The sequence below is a fragment of the Bombus vancouverensis genome, chromosome 5 (genome assembly GCF_051014615.1).
Source record: "Bombus vancouverensis nearcticus chromosome 5, iyBomVanc1_principal, whole genome shotgun sequence".
Taxonomy (NCBI): Eukaryota; Metazoa; Arthropoda; class Insecta; order Hymenoptera; family Apidae; genus Bombus; species Bombus vancouverensis.
The window spans coordinates 8670827-8686838 of NC_134915.1; the positions used below are offsets into that span (position 1 = coordinate 8670827).

The following is a 16012-nucleotide window of genomic DNA, read 5'->3' on the forward strand; positions in this document are numbered from 1 at the left end:
ATCGACTTTGAATTTTCCGTCGGTACGCGTGCGGTACGTTATAACGGATCTCACTGTAGATCGTTGTCTCGATGGAAAAATTAAAAAAAAAAAAATTTTTTTAATTTTTATTCTATATTTTCGACTTCTTCTTTCTCGTAGAATCACCCCCTTTCCGCTTGTACCACCAGTTATCAACCACCCTGTATATTAACCTGTTAATATCAGTGTTATATTCATTCAACCACCCTTATTATCTGAACCGAAATACGGGATCGAACGATTCGTAGCGTCGATTAGTCAAATCGTAACGGGAATTTACGACCCCAGTTGACGCGCTTCTTAGAGATCATCGCGTCTCCCCGCGAACGGTCGAAAGTTCAAATACAGTTCAAAGACTACAATTGAGTAGATACATATTACAGAAGTATAGAATTCTATGCTTTATGCGCAATATGTCTTTTTCTATACCTTATTTGTAATTTCATAAAACAGTTTAGTTTCAATTCAAACCACTATTATACTAAATCGACAATATCGCATGCGATAAGAAAACTGTACAGGAGTCAGGTGATCTCCAAAGCGTGAAAACGAAGAAGCATTGAATGTCATCTCTATTCTGTACCTCTTGTCAATTATCAACGATGTCAACAGGACTAAGAGTACTCTTATCGTTTGTCGATCACTAAGTCGGTTGCAACATTGTCTAGTTCCACATTCTCCCGCTTCTCCCGCTTCTCTCGCGCTGTAGTTTATTTCAATACTGAATCGATAATGTTGCATGTGACACGAAAATGGTAAGGAAGTCAAGTTACTTCCGAAATCCCATAAGAAAAAAAAGGCATAAAATCTATCCATCACATTCGTCACGTTATTTTTAATGTATCTAACGTAGTCTAAAGACAATTTTTAAAAAATGCTTGTTCTTCATAAATTTCTACATATAATATAATTTATACACTTTGTTCGAGTGGAACAAAAATTATTTAGAAAATATTTAACATTTTTTTTAAATAATACAAAGTAGTGTGTATAATTATGATGTATCTTTAAATTGTAATATACTATCATACTTAATGTACACATGTTTTTCAAAATCAAATGAAACTTAACAAAAAATAGCACTTATCGATTGATTATTAGAACATGATGGTAATCAGGAGCAACTTCACGATGGTGTGCTGTCTAAGAAATGGCGGATTGTTTTTACTCGAGGAAGTTGTAAAAATTTGAGCGTGAGACATGTGGGTGTTGTGACGATTCACGAGCAAATAGTCAATTAAACACTTCTATCGGCATGAGTGACCGCTTTTGGGAACCTTTAGCCGAAGTGTACATCGCAAAACAAGCTGAGTCTACTGACCCTGATCATTACATTTATTGTCTTTGCAGCAGAGTATTTATTCGGTAAATGCAGCTGCAACAGTATGACTCATTTATACTATCGAACATCACAGTTTCATTTTCATATCCTGTACCCCATACCGCGTTTATTCAATTCTTCAAAAATTAAAAATAGTACCATTTTATCGATCAGTGGTGTGACACATGACCTAACCTTGACACCCACTCGAATGAGCTAGGTCACAATGTATTTTTTGAAAACTTAATAATTATTTTCCTTTGTTCAGCTATACATAATAGAAACGAAATAATGTTGTTTTCTTAAAAAATAGAGTTGTATAGAAGTTAACAGTCATTGAAAATATTTTTTTGTTTTTCTGTTTGATTCTGCGAAATATCGATAATAAACAATTCGTATACCACGTGGGAATTACTTTCTACTTATTAAGCACTGAGATATTGTATCATATTGAACATCTAATTTATATAATAAAAACTATGTAAATTAATTTTTACCATTTTTTATAAGATAAATATAATTAAAGAATAATATAATAACATATATGTTGCTTTAAACTTATGTGAGGTGAATTTTTGTTTACTTTTAGACACCCAGAAGTTTATACTGCCCTTGCTCTAGAAGATGCTAGTAAAGATGAAGATATTGAGAGCGATTGTGTTGGAGAAATGTTAGACCTCCATAAAAGGTCTATTATAGAAACACAATCCATAGAGAAACACGATGTAAGAATGTTTTTTTGTTTTCTATTAGTTATTTTCAGTTAATTCGGTAACATTGGTATCTGTATTAGATTTCGATATAGCATTTGAACAAAAACATATTTTTTCTTCCTTAAAATTAGGAAGAACCAGTGAGCTGTTACTGCAGTGCATCACACACAGACAACAATTATTCCACAGATGAACATGACTCTGTTCGTGATTCGGCTCATCGTCCTACTGCACATTCCCTCACGCAAAAATTGGGCCTGCACCAGTCAGATTCAGGTGCAGACCTATCAGAATATCATGATCAACATGAGGCTAAAAGTATACAAAATCTATTGGCATCTTATGGGAAAACTTTTCAAAATACAGAGACTGAACTGGAAGATGAATTTGACAAAGTGAATGTAATTGCACAGCACCAAGAAGATAAAGATGTAGAATTTAAATGTAAAATAACAAACATTCACTCATCAGATCATCTTGCAGATAACATTGAAATTTTAAGTTATGATCCATCCATTTGTAATGAAAAGGAACTTCATACAGAAAATCCATCATGTATTTTAGAAGACAAAGGTTTTGAGATACATAATATATTTAAAAATGTTTCTTTGAATGATACACAAACTTATAAGGAAGATGTCCAACTTAAGTACAACTGTGACCATAGCTCGTGTGACTATCCATACTATTCTATGTATTCTAAAACTAAGAGTATAATAGATATAGCATGGGAGAAATATTGGTCTAAAAATGGTGAACGTATAATTTGGACAACTTGGATTAGGAAATATGCAGATTATATAAATCCAGAATATTTGCAACAAAATGCTCATTTAATAAGTAATGAAAAGTTAGAAGTGAAAGATACTATTGAAAAATTTTCAGAGCAAAATACATGTTTTCCTAGTCAAGCACACAGAAATTGTGAACTTGATCGCTCAAATTTTGAGGGATTATTTAGCAAAAGTAGTAATGCTGGTAATAATGAAATAAAAGCAAAAGACATGTGTAGTATTAATTTTTCATTTGATGACATAAGCAAGCAAGAGATAAGTGACAAAGAAGCGGAAGATAATAGAAAGAAATTGACAAATTTTGAAGCATCACTGGAAACTGGAGATGGTTGGAATCCATTAAGTCCTTTTAGTATGGAAGAAAGTTACAACCAGCAATCTAATGCGGAAGATGAAAGACTTTTAACAAGGTGTGATTCTATTAACGAGTCAATAGCAAAAACAAATGCAACATCAGATTCTATGACAAATGTCACAAAGATGACCCTTACTAGTTCTAGTTGTGACTCTATTTCTACAAATTCATCTAGTCTCATCAGTTCTGTAACTAGTTCCATTGAAAGCAATATAACAAACACAAGTTCTGATCAAGATAATGATCAGGAATACACACCAGAAGATACTGATAAGTATTGGCAACATTTATGGAAAGAAAATTTCCAAATAGAGTACCAAAATCATTATAAACTATTTATAGAAAAATATAAAAGGGAGCAATCTGAAATTAGAAATCAAAGTTATAGCCAGGAATATAATGATATAGATATGAAAGAGGAAGGAAGTGATGAAAGTATAGACCAAGATTTTGCACAAAGGGAAATAGACACATCTAATGAAATTAATATTCCTGAAAGTAGAAGTGCACCTAATAAAAATTTTTCTTATTCTAAGAAAGATAAGACAAAAAAGAAGCGATTAATTATGGAATCAGTGGGAATGCTCATTCAAAATTTAACGGTAGAAGCAAAAGATAATGAAATTGATGCACATAAAAATGAAAAAATTAATGAAATGGAATGTTCACAAGAAGTTGAACATGATCAAACTTCAACTACAGAAAATGAAAATGGTGCAATTATTTCCAATGATACTAGTGGCAACAATAGTATTCAACGTAAATATTCTAATGATGGAGATGGAGATGAGCCCAATGAAGATAAACCTATAACATTAAAACGGAGGTGCAGTGTAATTATATATGTTTATAATCTGTTAAAATATGTAATATTTATCTATATATCTTTTATTTTAGTCATGAGGCTGATTATGATGACACAGAAGAAGGCCTGGAATCAGTAAAAAAAGCATTTTCATTGATGGGATATACTTTCAACGAAAATTACGAACAATCTAATTTCCAAGGAGAAGTAGTATATAGAAAAAAAAATATTAGGTTACAAAATAGACAATTAAAAATGAAATATTATAAACCCAAGCCAATAAATAAACATATATACTTTGATGATAACGGAGTGGAAATTACTAACACTATAGATAAAGTAAATAATTTTTTTTTAAATAAAAACGTAGATATATAAGTATTTTATCTTTAGTGTTTTGTTTTACAGGTGAAGCATTATTTATCATACTGTCCTGTTTTGCCACCAGCAAAGACAGAATTACAACCCTCTGAAAAAGGTTCCTACACAGCACAATTGACGTCAAGTTCTGATGATGAATGTGATCATAGCCTTAAGTCAAAGTTACAAACAAAACGATTTGTATTTAGTAAACCAAGCACAAGTTCAATAGATTCAGGAGCAGATAAAAAACAATTTGATGATGTTCACGATACCTTAAACGTATTTGATAAACAGGGCAATGTTTTCCAAAGTATCAAAGATAATAATATATACTTTGATCAGGATGAAACAAGCGATTCCACAAAATGTGTACCAGAAAATCAAGTTTTCGAACAAGAGAACTTTGATGTATTAAATGTCAATATGGATATAGATGAAAACTATAGTAACAACGAAATACAAAGTATGAAATTATCAGATGAAGATAGCGTAAAGAAGACGCAAAAGAAAAAACGAAGGAAGCCACCCAAAAGAAATGTAAGCCTGCCAGTAGAAATAGACAATGATAAAACTTTAATGAAATATTGGTTCAAAAGATACCGCCTATTTAGCAAATTTGATCAAGGCATTAAATTGGATCGTGGTATGTTCTATGATATTATTTATATGTATAATAATAAAGATTTGTAATCTTCAAAAGACTAACAGTGAAATATTTTATAAATTATTCAATAATGTGCTTACGAACTTTTAAATTTTTATAATAAAATACTTTTTTTATTCTTTTCTTTATAGAGAGCTGGTACTCTGTAACACCAGAAAAAATTGCCGAACACATAGCTCAACGATGCAAATGCGATACCGTGATCGATGCATTCTGTGGAGCAGGAGGGAACGCTATTCAATTTGCTTTTACATGTGAAAGAGGTGCGTTCGTTGCGTGTGGGTAATTAGCATAGAAACTCAATATCTTTATTTTTACAGTTTTCGCAATAGATATAGATCCAGCTAAAATCGAAATTGCTCGAAATAATGCTCGAGTTTATGGTGTTGAAGACAGAATAGAATTCATTATTGGAGATTTTATTAAACTCGCATCAAAGTTAAGCGCAGATGTTGTGTTTCTAAGTCCTCCATGGGGAGGACCTGATTATGTCAAGAATGGAACATTTGATCTCAATAATATTATGCATCCCATTGGTGGTGTAAATTTATTTAATATAGCAAGAAAAATCACAGATCATGTGGCCTACTTTCTACCTAGAAATGTAGATACAATGCAGGTAAATTTTTATAATTCAAGAAGATTCGAAAAATTTCGATATTCTATGTTACTTTACTTTATAATGCACTATACATCAATTGCTTTTATTTATATATATACAAATTTACAGCTTGCCATGTTAGCCGCAGTAGGTGGTGGTGTAGAAGTGGAACAAAACTTTCTTGACAGAAAGCTAATAGCTTTAACAGCTTATTATGGCGAACTGCCCAGAGACTGTTAGTTGTGATACGAGGTGTATTTCCGGGAAGATCCACATCAGTTGCTTAAAAAAAGGAGCTTCTCACGTTTTATGAATAATTAGCTGTAAATAATAACCTGTATCAATTTGCTTAGGATGTCCTTAAAAACAGTATTTTTTATTTCACTTCACGTTTTTTTTACAAAATACATATAAAAAGGCAACTGTATTATATGCTATAATTTATATATTTTTTATTTTATATATATAGTTAAATATATTTTAAAACTTTCCTATTGGATTTTTTAAAAATAATATGTTTACATATGTCCACCAGTTACCATTTTCACAAATCTCGCACTTAAGCAAATTGATACCGTAATTCCAATTTGTGGGGACATATTTGTGAAATCCAATAATTAATATACGAAATCTTTTAAAAAGATTTTAAATTGAATCTTCCATAGCAATAAGTATTATTTTTACCTGATGAATAATTAAGACAAAAATATCAGAGCATTTCTCTTTAGTCCATCATGTAAAATATTATTTTACTCGTATTGTAAACCATACGAGACATTGTAATTTACATTTTACAACGGTTCCCAGATTATTTTACAATTTTTATGTACACTTCTACTAATTTCTTATTAATTATCAATAAATACATTCAAAATCTTAAAAATGTGTTTAAATATATAGTAAATTACATTCTTAGTAAAATTTAAAATAAAATATCTCAAAATTACATTCTTTTAACTATAAAATCTTGTTTCAGGACAAAATAACAATTTTTTGAACAAATATGAACATAGCAACCGTGAATGCAATTAACTGATTGAATGTGCATATGTTTTCATTTCTTTAAAATAATGTACAAAATTAAAAATTTTTTCAAATGTAAACACTTAAATTGTTATTGTTTGTGTTTGCTGATATAGTGTACAATTCCAAAAATAGTATCAGATTTAGAATTTAAAAAAATTAATATATTAATTCTAATTTCTTGTCAAAAGAAAACAAATTGATTCATACCTTCTAAGTAACGTGTGACTAGCATTTCTTCATTTACTTTGAAGTATAAATTTCTAGGTGTTTTCAAATATACAGGAATATTTTAATTAGCAACTTAATATTCCGTATTTCATGTATCAACATTAATAGTTGTTGCGCCTGATTCCTCAGGTTCTGCAGGTATAGTTATACCACCTGTGTCTATACTTTCTTCCTCTTCCCTTGGAATTTTTAAAAAACAATGCATTGTTTCTTCATCTTCTTGTTCAATTGTTGAGTTACTTTTAGTTCTACATTCTCTTGTTGGCAGTGAACCTTCAAGATGTTTCGATGGTATCTGTATCGTAATCGTTTGTGATGTACCGTCTGCAGACGTTGAGGAAGACATTAAATTTGCTTCTAAAGTATCGCCCACTTTTGAAAAGGCACCTAAGCAACTATAAATCAATTGTGCCGCCGCAATATTACCAGGAAAAACTTCGACATTTTCACTATCTGCAAAAGTATATAATTTTATTTTTTTTTATATATCCATTAATTCTATTAAATACAAAATTGAAACATACCTTTTTTTTGCATATTCGCTTTGATTAATCCCTTTTCATGGTCTCTTACATGTTGTATATAACTTTGATTTTTAACAGTTTTGAAAGGACATAGGTCACATGTAAATAAACCAGAAAGTAAAGGATGTCTAGATTTCAAATGATTTTTATAACTACTACTTTGTATTGCTGTATAAGAACAATGAGGGCATTTATAAGGTCTAAAACCTGAAAATATTATTTATACTTGTAATTTTTAAATACATCCTTGTACTATACACATCTTTTTCATCATTTCACATCTTTATTATCATGCATACCTGTGTGTTGCATAATATGACGTCGTAACGTATTGTGATCACCTGTTTTATATTCGCAAAGTTCACAACTAAAGGGTTTGTCACCAGTGTGTTGTCGTAAATGCATTTGCAACATTGCTTTTCTAGCGCTAGAATGTCCACAAACATTACAAACATATGGTCGCAATTTTGAGTGGACTGCTTGAATATGACTCTTCAAGCATTTGGAATTAGCATAAGTTTTTCCACACATATCACATTTTTTTGAAGTATACCACCGCGTTACTTCCAATGTTTTGCGATCCAAATGCATAACTCTATGATTACGCAATTGACTGGCTTGTTTAAAACATTTACCACATTCTGAACATTCATACTCGCGTGTCTCACTATGCACACGCATATGAGTTAAAAGTTTGACCATTGTTGCACTTTTATATGCTTTACATATTTTACAAGTAAATAATCCTATGTCTAAAAAAACATACATAGTAAAAATCACGTTTTAATATTTTATTGTCCAGATATAGATATTAAATACTTACCAATTTGATGCTTTTTCCATAAATGTAAGCTACACTGTCTCCATTTGGTAAATTTCATATCACGGCAAACGCTACATTTAAATGCTGTTCCATTTTGTGATTCCGTATGACAAAGTGCATGTTGCTGCATTGTTTCCTCTGTACAAAATTTGTATGGACATCCTCTATATGAACACCTAGCAAAATATACAATTTAATGAGTAAGTAAAATAGATAATAGATTTAAAAGATTGATATACACGATTGATATAACATAAGAATAATATATATACTTTATGTTTCTTTCCATTAATTCGATCATTTTTTTATTGAGCATATATTCAGAATTTAGAGGTTTTTGAATTTTAACTTGACGTTTTATATCATTACTTTCAACACTCTGTCCTATACACTCTAATAACCCAGAATCTTTTGAATCATCTGTTATATTTTCTTTACCACCTCTATTGGCTCCTGTGTCTGTTAATTGATGATCCTAAAATAAAAAACATTAATATGATATCTTTATATTTACTTTCCTTTATAACAGACCAGATAAATTTTAAATAATTACGTTTATCATGTGTTCTTTACAATCTTCAATAGAAGGAAAGCAATTAGAACATTCTCCACACATATATAACAATTTTACTTCATCTGTAATCTTAGATTCTTCTTTTATCTGAAAGGTGCAATATCAATGTAAGTATTCGGAGAGAAATAATTAATATTGTAGCTCACCTCTATATCCACTTTAGGATTTACATGCGTTTTCTGAAAATGCTGTAATAATTGTGTTTTGTCTTGAGTGGTATAAGTACATATCTTACATTTAAATGCTGTTACAACTTCCACAAAATCATTAGCATTTACGTTATGTTTCTCAATTATAAAATTTTTTTCATTTTGACCAGTAATAATTTCATATTGTTCTTGAGAATGTTCATCAATATTTCCAATTACTAATCCTTCGTTGGTAATGTACTGTGGTTCACAATTATCATCTTCTTTAGGTAGCAACACTGTTTTTTCTTGTGATTCATTTTCATCTATTACTTGACTAAAATCTAATTCTTGTAATTCTCCATTTTGAAACGCATAAACCTGACCATCTAAGCAAATTAAAGAAATTGATTCATCATCTTTTTCTACTTGTGGTTCATTTATAAGATTAATTGTATTTTGTTCTTGAGTGGTTGATACAGCTTTTGATATATCTATAGCTGGATCTGATACAGTTTGTAAAATATATCTAGTGCCATTTATTTCATAACTTAAATATGAAGAATCTTCAACACTTCTTTCCTCATTCATGGTGATGATATTTAATTAAATCATACCGTTATAAAATTCTTGACGTTTAAATTAATAGTAACATCTTGCCTGTAATACAAGTATAATTTACAATTAATTAATAACAAATATTTATTTCCATCTATTATACAAGGATTCTAAACATAACTAACAAAGCAAAATTTGATATTGTTAGACATAGAAACTAGAATATATAACCAATAATATACTAATATTCTCGCACGGAGATTTTAAGAGTACATATATATAGCACAGTCTATTCAATAACACAATATTCAATATTTATTTACTTGAATTATACATTACCTGTTTAATATAAAATTTTATAAACTACACTAAACGTATGCATCACTATATTCAAAGTATACAAAATAAATGAATTATTTATAATTACATTTTGAAATGCCGATATTTGTATAAATTAGTGAAGAGGTTATCTTAAGGTCGATTCGTAACATGACTTAAAAATGTAATTCTTCTAACAATAATTGAAGTTAAGCTGTTATATTTTAACGACGTAAAATAAAAGCTTTCACAAATTATCATTTCTCCGTAATTAAGTATATTCATAACTGTTCAAATTCGAAAATCATGTTACGCGAAAGTAACTCGCGCGTTCTATGCGTCTGGTTCGAGATTTCAAAATGGGGCTTCAAAATTTTGAGCGGAAATATTTAATATATATACAAGGAGAGAATATTACTTACGAGAAAATTATTTAAGTCAAGTGATGAACAAGAATACTGAAAAAATGACATAAACGTCAAATTTTAATACATTATCCATGAGATCCGTGATATTCCACCATCTTGCATCACGTCATACCGCGAAATTTAGCACAATCTAGTAAAACGAGGGATATTTGATATTTCATTTGGCAATAATTTAAAATTCATTTTTTTTCTTTTTTATTTGTATTTTATTGCGCTTTATAAAATAGTACTATTTAAGAAATATATATATATCATATTGTGTTATATTTTATATTTTACAAATGACTTAATGTATTAGATACTAAGCATAGATGTTATGAAATTTTATACAAATATCTACATATGTATATGGATGTTTACATAATTGTAGTAATAATGAATATTAGCACAATAAAAGAAATACATGTAATTATAAAATAAAAAGCAACTTACATTTTACTGTTCTCTCATTGGATGTACATTAGGAGTTCTTTCAGCATTTTGTCTAGCAATTTCAGGGAAGAACTGTGAATTATATTTTTGTTTTATAATGGGTTTGGGAGGAGTCTTTGGTGCTACTGTTGGAACTGGATCTCCTCTCAATTTAGCCAATAAAGCTTCTGTCCTTAATTTCTCAGTTTGTTCTCTTAACAATCTCTCTGCTCTTAACTTTTCTACATCTATACTCGGTTTTTCTACATTTTGTCTTTCTTTATTTTTATGTTTCTTATGTTTTTTAGATTTTTTATGTCTGTGTTTTTTCGAAAATTTTTCGTGATCTGAATCATCACTTTCATCTGAATCATCTCTTTTCCTTTTAATAGTTCCTGTTTTAATTTTTATACATTTTTCTATAGAGCCAGATCCCATTATATTTAAATATTTCTTTATATCATGAATGGGATCATGTAATGTCTTCTTTTCAACTTGTACTTCTACATCCTTTCCTGTGTCTCTCAATCTTTCAGGTAACTCTTCATACCAATTTTTCCTACCTGTTGCTTCATTAGTATCTTGTCCAAGATATGTAAGATATCCAATCTGTTTCTCATACTTTTCTTTTTCTTCCTTTTTTTCTTTTTCATGTTCTGCATTAGGTTTATTATAATCAAGTTTTCCTTGTTCAAGCTCAGCAAAAAAATTAACATGATCCCATTTTGAAGATGAGGCATCTGTATCACTTTTCAATGCTTCTGTTCGTCCATCGTATTTTGATCTGGCTTTCTCTCTCAAAAGATTAATTCTAGCTTCAGTTTCCTAGAAAAGTATTTCAAACTCCATTGATTACATAAGCAATGAACAATTAGCTTCTGTTTTATTCTTATTCATACATACTGCTTTTTGAATTCGTTCTTGTTTAAGTCTTTCTTCTTCTGCAGCTTTTGCTTCATCACGTCGTACACGAGCAATGTTTTCCTTAGTACGTACATGCCACCTAAAAGGAATAATTTTTATAATTATTTTAATGTACCTAAAGAAAATATTCATTATATACGAATTCATTTTAATTATACCTTTTCTTTGGTAAAATGTTCATTTTTAAAGTGTAATTACTTTTAATGAAAAACACAAATTCTTTATTGAAAACAAATTAAAATTAGATATCCTTATAACTCTATTTATTTTTAATTTTATTAATAGATCCTTTTAATAAATCGTGTTAAATGTATATAAATGTATACAGATAATAATCGTGTATTTTGATAGAAATCACAAATTACTACAAAAGTTTTGATAAATTTAGGTTATGTGTTCTAAGAGCGTGCGCCATTTCTGATTCTAACAACACAATTGCACGCTGCTTCAAATTCTAGCGTCTTGTTTTTATAGGACTTATAAAAAATTCGGAGAGTTTTCTATTTTATCATTTTTTAAATATGTAAGTACAAAATTTTCATCAAAAATAACAATAATTTCACAATTATACGATACATAAGTTTTTAATATATTCCCAATATTTATATATATAAAGTTAACCTCAACATTTAATATAATTGTCAAACAGTATCTCATTTAATTTAATTTTTGCTATTATGTATTATATTTGCATATATATTTTAGGTGATATATCTATTTATATTTATTGAAATTGTTGTTTTAAATATTTATAACAATATATGCACTGTGTAATATATTTTGCAGAAATTAAGGAAAAATACTACACAATGGCTGCAACAATGCCAATAAATCCAAAACCATTTCTAAATGGTTTAACTGGAAAACCAGTTATGGTAAAATTAAAATGGGGCCATGAATATAAAGGTTATCTTGTTTCCGTCGATGGATATATGAATTTACAATTAGCTAATACAGAGGAACATATAGAAGGAAATTGTACTGGCAACCTTGGTGAAGTCTTAATCAGATGTAATAATGTAATGTATATAAGAGGCGTGGAAGAGGAAGATGAAGAAGGAGAAATGAAGGACTAGTTCCCATAATGTTTATAAATCAATTTAGGATAATACTTTTTATTTTTAAGTAAGATTAAGTACAATTACGTAAGACTAAAAATTAATAAAGCAAATTGTTTTTTAAACCTAAGTAAATTTATTTATCAGCAACAATACATTCATATTTATATCACAATAGTTTATTTCAATAGCACAGTGTACCATAAAATTACACCAATAAGGTACAATATTTATACATATGTTTAATGACATTTTGGGACATTTGTTACAATAGGTTTCGGCCTAGACCTAAAAATTAATTTCTTCTTTACAATTGCTTTAATAACGTATGCCGTTTTTACTTCGGAAGTATTAGCTGTATTAGTTTCCTCATTCTTCTTTTTAACTAAAACTGCAAATGGTTTTTGAAGCGCCATTTCTTTTCCTTGTAATACATGAATGCCGATTATAAGTATAGGTGTACCAGATTTTGTAAAGTGTAAATCTCCGATATATACATTCGTAATATTCACGGAATTAAATTTTAAATCACCTTGTAACTCAACAATCGCCCATTCCTCACATTCACCATCTCTAAAAAAATAGCAAAAAAGCACTTTTTATTTGTGACAAATATAAAAATAATCAATATTTCTGAAACTTAAGTAATAAGTAATACTTTTTTATTGGTACGATCATACTGAGTTTTGGCGGTAAGTGGTGTTTACACACATATGTATGTGAGATATACATATATACATAACTAAGTATGAGTAAAGTTACTAGAACATGAAGTATAAGCTTAGGTCGAGTTTGCACTAAAAAATGAAACAAATATAACTACAATTTGTAACAATCACTATTTATTGTCAGATAATTAGGTTTAAATTTTAAACAATGGTTTTAGATTGCAAATATTATATGATGTATGTAGTATTACATAAATAATTTTCTGGATTGGAATGCCATTACAAAACAGAAGTAATAGCTTTGCTGTTTAGTAATGAATCAATTTAGTAATGAATCAATCAATTTAATAATATTACATATTTCATATACTTATATCTTTTAAAATAATATCTTGAGTAATAAAAATGTTACTGAAACATTTATAATATCAAAGTTTCTAATTTCAATCTCTTTTATCTAATATATTATGTCTGAAAAATGCGACAAATTTGAATGTTTGCAACTATTTGTTACCCAACACTTGAATAAAATTACATTCCTAAAAAATGATATCGTTATAATTCAATAATTTAAACTGCAGCAATGGTAATAAAATAGTAAAGTTCAACATATGTATTTTATATAATTTTACTTGCATGTCAAATAATACATAAACCCAAAAACGTCTGTCAAACGATATCGATTTATAATTTCTTCTTAAAAAGATATTTTTATTCTTTCGTTATCTGACAATGCAAGTTCGTAATTGCAAACACAATATATATAGCTGTATGTATAGCTGCTTACAATTGGAATATTCATGCAAGAATGTTTTATTTGCATATATATCTATGTATGTATATATGTGCATTTTGTATATTTACTGTAGATGTAGAAAGCATATTTTCATTAGTATATTCTCATTCAAATATGAAAACAATATAATGGGGTTGTTGTCTTGGTCCTGTGCTTGACAATATAAAAGTGCAGAGGAACAATCCTTTGTTTTTTAAATGGATACCCCAACTTCTAGTACTTTTTGATATATTACCTTATGTGAGAAAATGTCATACATTACAGTTACACATCCTCTTCATCCGTAACATGTACATTTGCATATGTATATGTAAGAATATTACTCATTACTAGCAATATAAACTTACATATGCATGTGTAAGAATGTACCAATTGTCCTATAAGGACTTGTATGTCATTTTATTACTATAAACATTTGATCTAAATATATTATTATACGACATAGATGTTAGAGGAATTGGTTTTAAAATATTAGCAACTGATTGTCATTTAGGGTATTACATTGGACCTTCTATCATACTAATTTTCATTGTACAATAATAAATGCTGCGTCCAAAGCACAAAAGTGCCAAGAGAAATGCACCTGAAAATAAAATTTTAAAAACAAACCTAGTAAAAAAGACAACTTATTATTTGAATAATATGTAAATGTAAATAAATGTTTATATGCAAGAAGTTTATATATTCAATTAATAATTCAATTTGAACAAATTTTAGCATACTCACCAACATAAGCTACATAAATTCCACCACTAGTTTTTGCATATGCATGTGTTCCAACCTGAAAATAAAGTGGTATAAATTGTAATCAGTTTTAAAATATATCTAAATTACCATAAATCTTCATTATGTAATTTTTTTAATATATCAGGTGTTATAAAAATACTTACAGTCACAGCTATTGCAATTACTAAGGCTATTAATCCAACAATAGTGAATGCAATACCTCGACCTCTAGCAAAATCTGGACCAACAGAAGATATTTTTCGGCAATGTGGACATCGAGCCAAAGCATTATTTAAAGTATTAAACTAAAGAATGTAATAACACATATATTAATTATTAAGATATTTCAATCATATAAAATGTTCTTATGTAAATCCTTACCAAAAATGTGTCATGACAGTGACCACAGCATACCCTACACATTCCAGGCATAGATAAAACAGGTGGTGTAATTGGGCTTGGAGCAAGATTAATAATACGTTTACAGTTTGGCCTTGGACAAGCAATACGTTGTGAAGAACTCTTACATATTAATAAACAATTACATGGGCAACGGACATATTTCTTTCCAGGAGGTGCATTTCGTATGGGCTAAAAAAGTGATTTATGGCTTTCATTTCCGATATGAGAATGAACTCCAGTGAATTAAATTACTTTGATAACATACTGTAGCTTCATTACATTGACAGCATTTAACAACATGTTGATCTCTTTTACCAGAAATATCTATCATAGCTTGACAAACCCTACAAGTGACCATAGGCTTGCCACATTGACTACTTGATTCGTATGGAGGTGGCACTTCATCAGGACCTATTGCAGATACTGTACTAACAGTCGATTCCACTTCATCTAAAGTAAAATGTAGTAGAGGTAACCATAAGCAATCGGATTAAACAAACTTAATTCTTCCGTGATCAAAATCGAATATTATTTACCAACGAAATCGCTGCCGTGTGAACTATAAGTGACATTTTCATTTTTTAACAACGGCTGTCGTTCGCCCTTCTTCCCGTCTCCCATGTCGATCTATTAATTTATCCCTTAATGACAACAATTTATTTCAAGTATTGTTTGACAGTACTCCCGGTGCTTCGATGACAAGGATGACAAAATAAAAATTTTTCTAACACCCTGCGTGGTTCTGTCTGTTCATAGAACAGAAACTATTCACCGAAACGAGAT

At 29.3% G+C, this 16012-nt stretch overlaps 6 protein-coding genes across 9 annotated transcripts; 2 read left to right on the plus strand and 4 right to left on the minus strand.

The window, feature by feature from the left end:
- The first annotated feature begins 1144 nt into the window (after positions 1-1144).
- Tgs1 (Trimethylguanosine synthase 1) lies at positions 1145-6520 on the plus strand. The gene is made up of 8 exons (XM_033344890.2): positions 1145-1386; positions 1932-2067; positions 2187-4030; positions 4102-4348; positions 4418-5015; positions 5168-5299; positions 5357-5655; positions 5767-6520. Exons 1-8 carry the CDS (start codon positions 1277-1279, stop codon positions 5875-5877), a joined length of 3477 nt encoding a protein of 1158 aa, XP_033200781.2. The 5' UTR covers positions 1145-1276; the 3' UTR covers positions 5878-6520.
- On the minus strand, positions 5686-10815 carry LOC117162904 (uncharacterized). Of its 4 annotated transcripts, none has more exons than XM_076618766.1 (9): positions 10677-10815; positions 8959-9600; positions 8792-8899; positions 8511-8713; positions 8239-8414; positions 7715-8167; positions 7416-7622; positions 6871-7344; positions 5686-5958 (listed from the first exon to the last, which is right to left on the minus strand). In XM_076618766.1, the coding sequence occupies exons 2-8, from the start codon at positions 9529-9531 to the stop codon at positions 6980-6982; spliced, it is 2085 nt and encodes a 694-aa protein (XP_076474881.1). In that variant the 5' UTR covers positions 9532-9600; positions 10677-10815; the 3' UTR covers positions 5686-5958; positions 6871-6979. The 4 variants fall into 4 exon arrangements, with proteins under 4 accessions (XP_076474881.1, XP_033200787.1, XP_076474883.1 ...); XM_033344896.2 differs by lacking the exon at positions 10677-10815 and adding an exon at positions 10239-10374; XM_076618768.1 differs by lacking the exon at positions 10677-10815 and adding an exon at positions 9926-10168.
- On the minus strand, positions 10559-11875 carry LOC117162926 (leukocyte receptor cluster member 1 homolog). Its single transcript, XM_033344910.2, has 3 exons — positions 11738-11875; positions 11559-11658; positions 10559-11480 (listed from the first exon to the last, which is right to left on the minus strand). The coding sequence occupies exons 1-3, from the start codon at positions 11758-11760 to the stop codon at positions 10680-10682; spliced, it is 924 nt and encodes a 307-aa protein (XP_033200801.1). The 5' UTR covers positions 11761-11875; the 3' UTR covers positions 10559-10679.
- Positions 11876-11966: 91 nt separating this feature from the next.
- On the plus strand, positions 11967-12762 carry SmF (small ribonucleoprotein particle protein SmF). Its single transcript, XM_033344956.2, has 2 exons — positions 11967-12102; positions 12366-12762. The coding sequence occupies exon 2, from the start codon at positions 12389-12391 to the stop codon at positions 12653-12655; it is 267 nt and encodes an 88-aa protein (XP_033200847.1). The 5' UTR covers positions 11967-12102; positions 12366-12388; the 3' UTR covers positions 12656-12762.
- A 38-nt stretch (positions 12763-12800) lies between these two features.
- On the minus strand, positions 12801-13378 carry LOC117162965 (chromosome transmission fidelity protein 8 homolog). Its single transcript, XM_033344947.2, has 2 exons — positions 13296-13378; positions 12801-13210 (listed from the first exon to the last, which is right to left on the minus strand). The coding sequence occupies exons 1-2, from the start codon at positions 13367-13369 to the stop codon at positions 12880-12882; spliced, it is 405 nt and encodes a 134-aa protein (XP_033200838.1). The 5' UTR covers positions 13370-13378; the 3' UTR covers positions 12801-12879.
- An 84-nt stretch (positions 13379-13462) lies between these two features.
- Positions 13463-15989, minus strand: LOC117162943 (type 1 phosphatidylinositol 4,5-bisphosphate 4-phosphatase). Its single transcript, XM_033344927.2, has 6 exons — positions 15766-15989; positions 15495-15679; positions 15209-15418; positions 14992-15132; positions 14828-14882; positions 13463-14684 (listed from the first exon to the last, which is right to left on the minus strand). Exons 1-6 carry the CDS (start codon positions 15848-15850, stop codon positions 14599-14601), a joined length of 762 nt encoding a protein of 253 aa, XP_033200818.1. The 5' UTR covers positions 15851-15989; the 3' UTR covers positions 13463-14598.
- Positions 15990-16012: the final 23 nt, after the last annotated feature.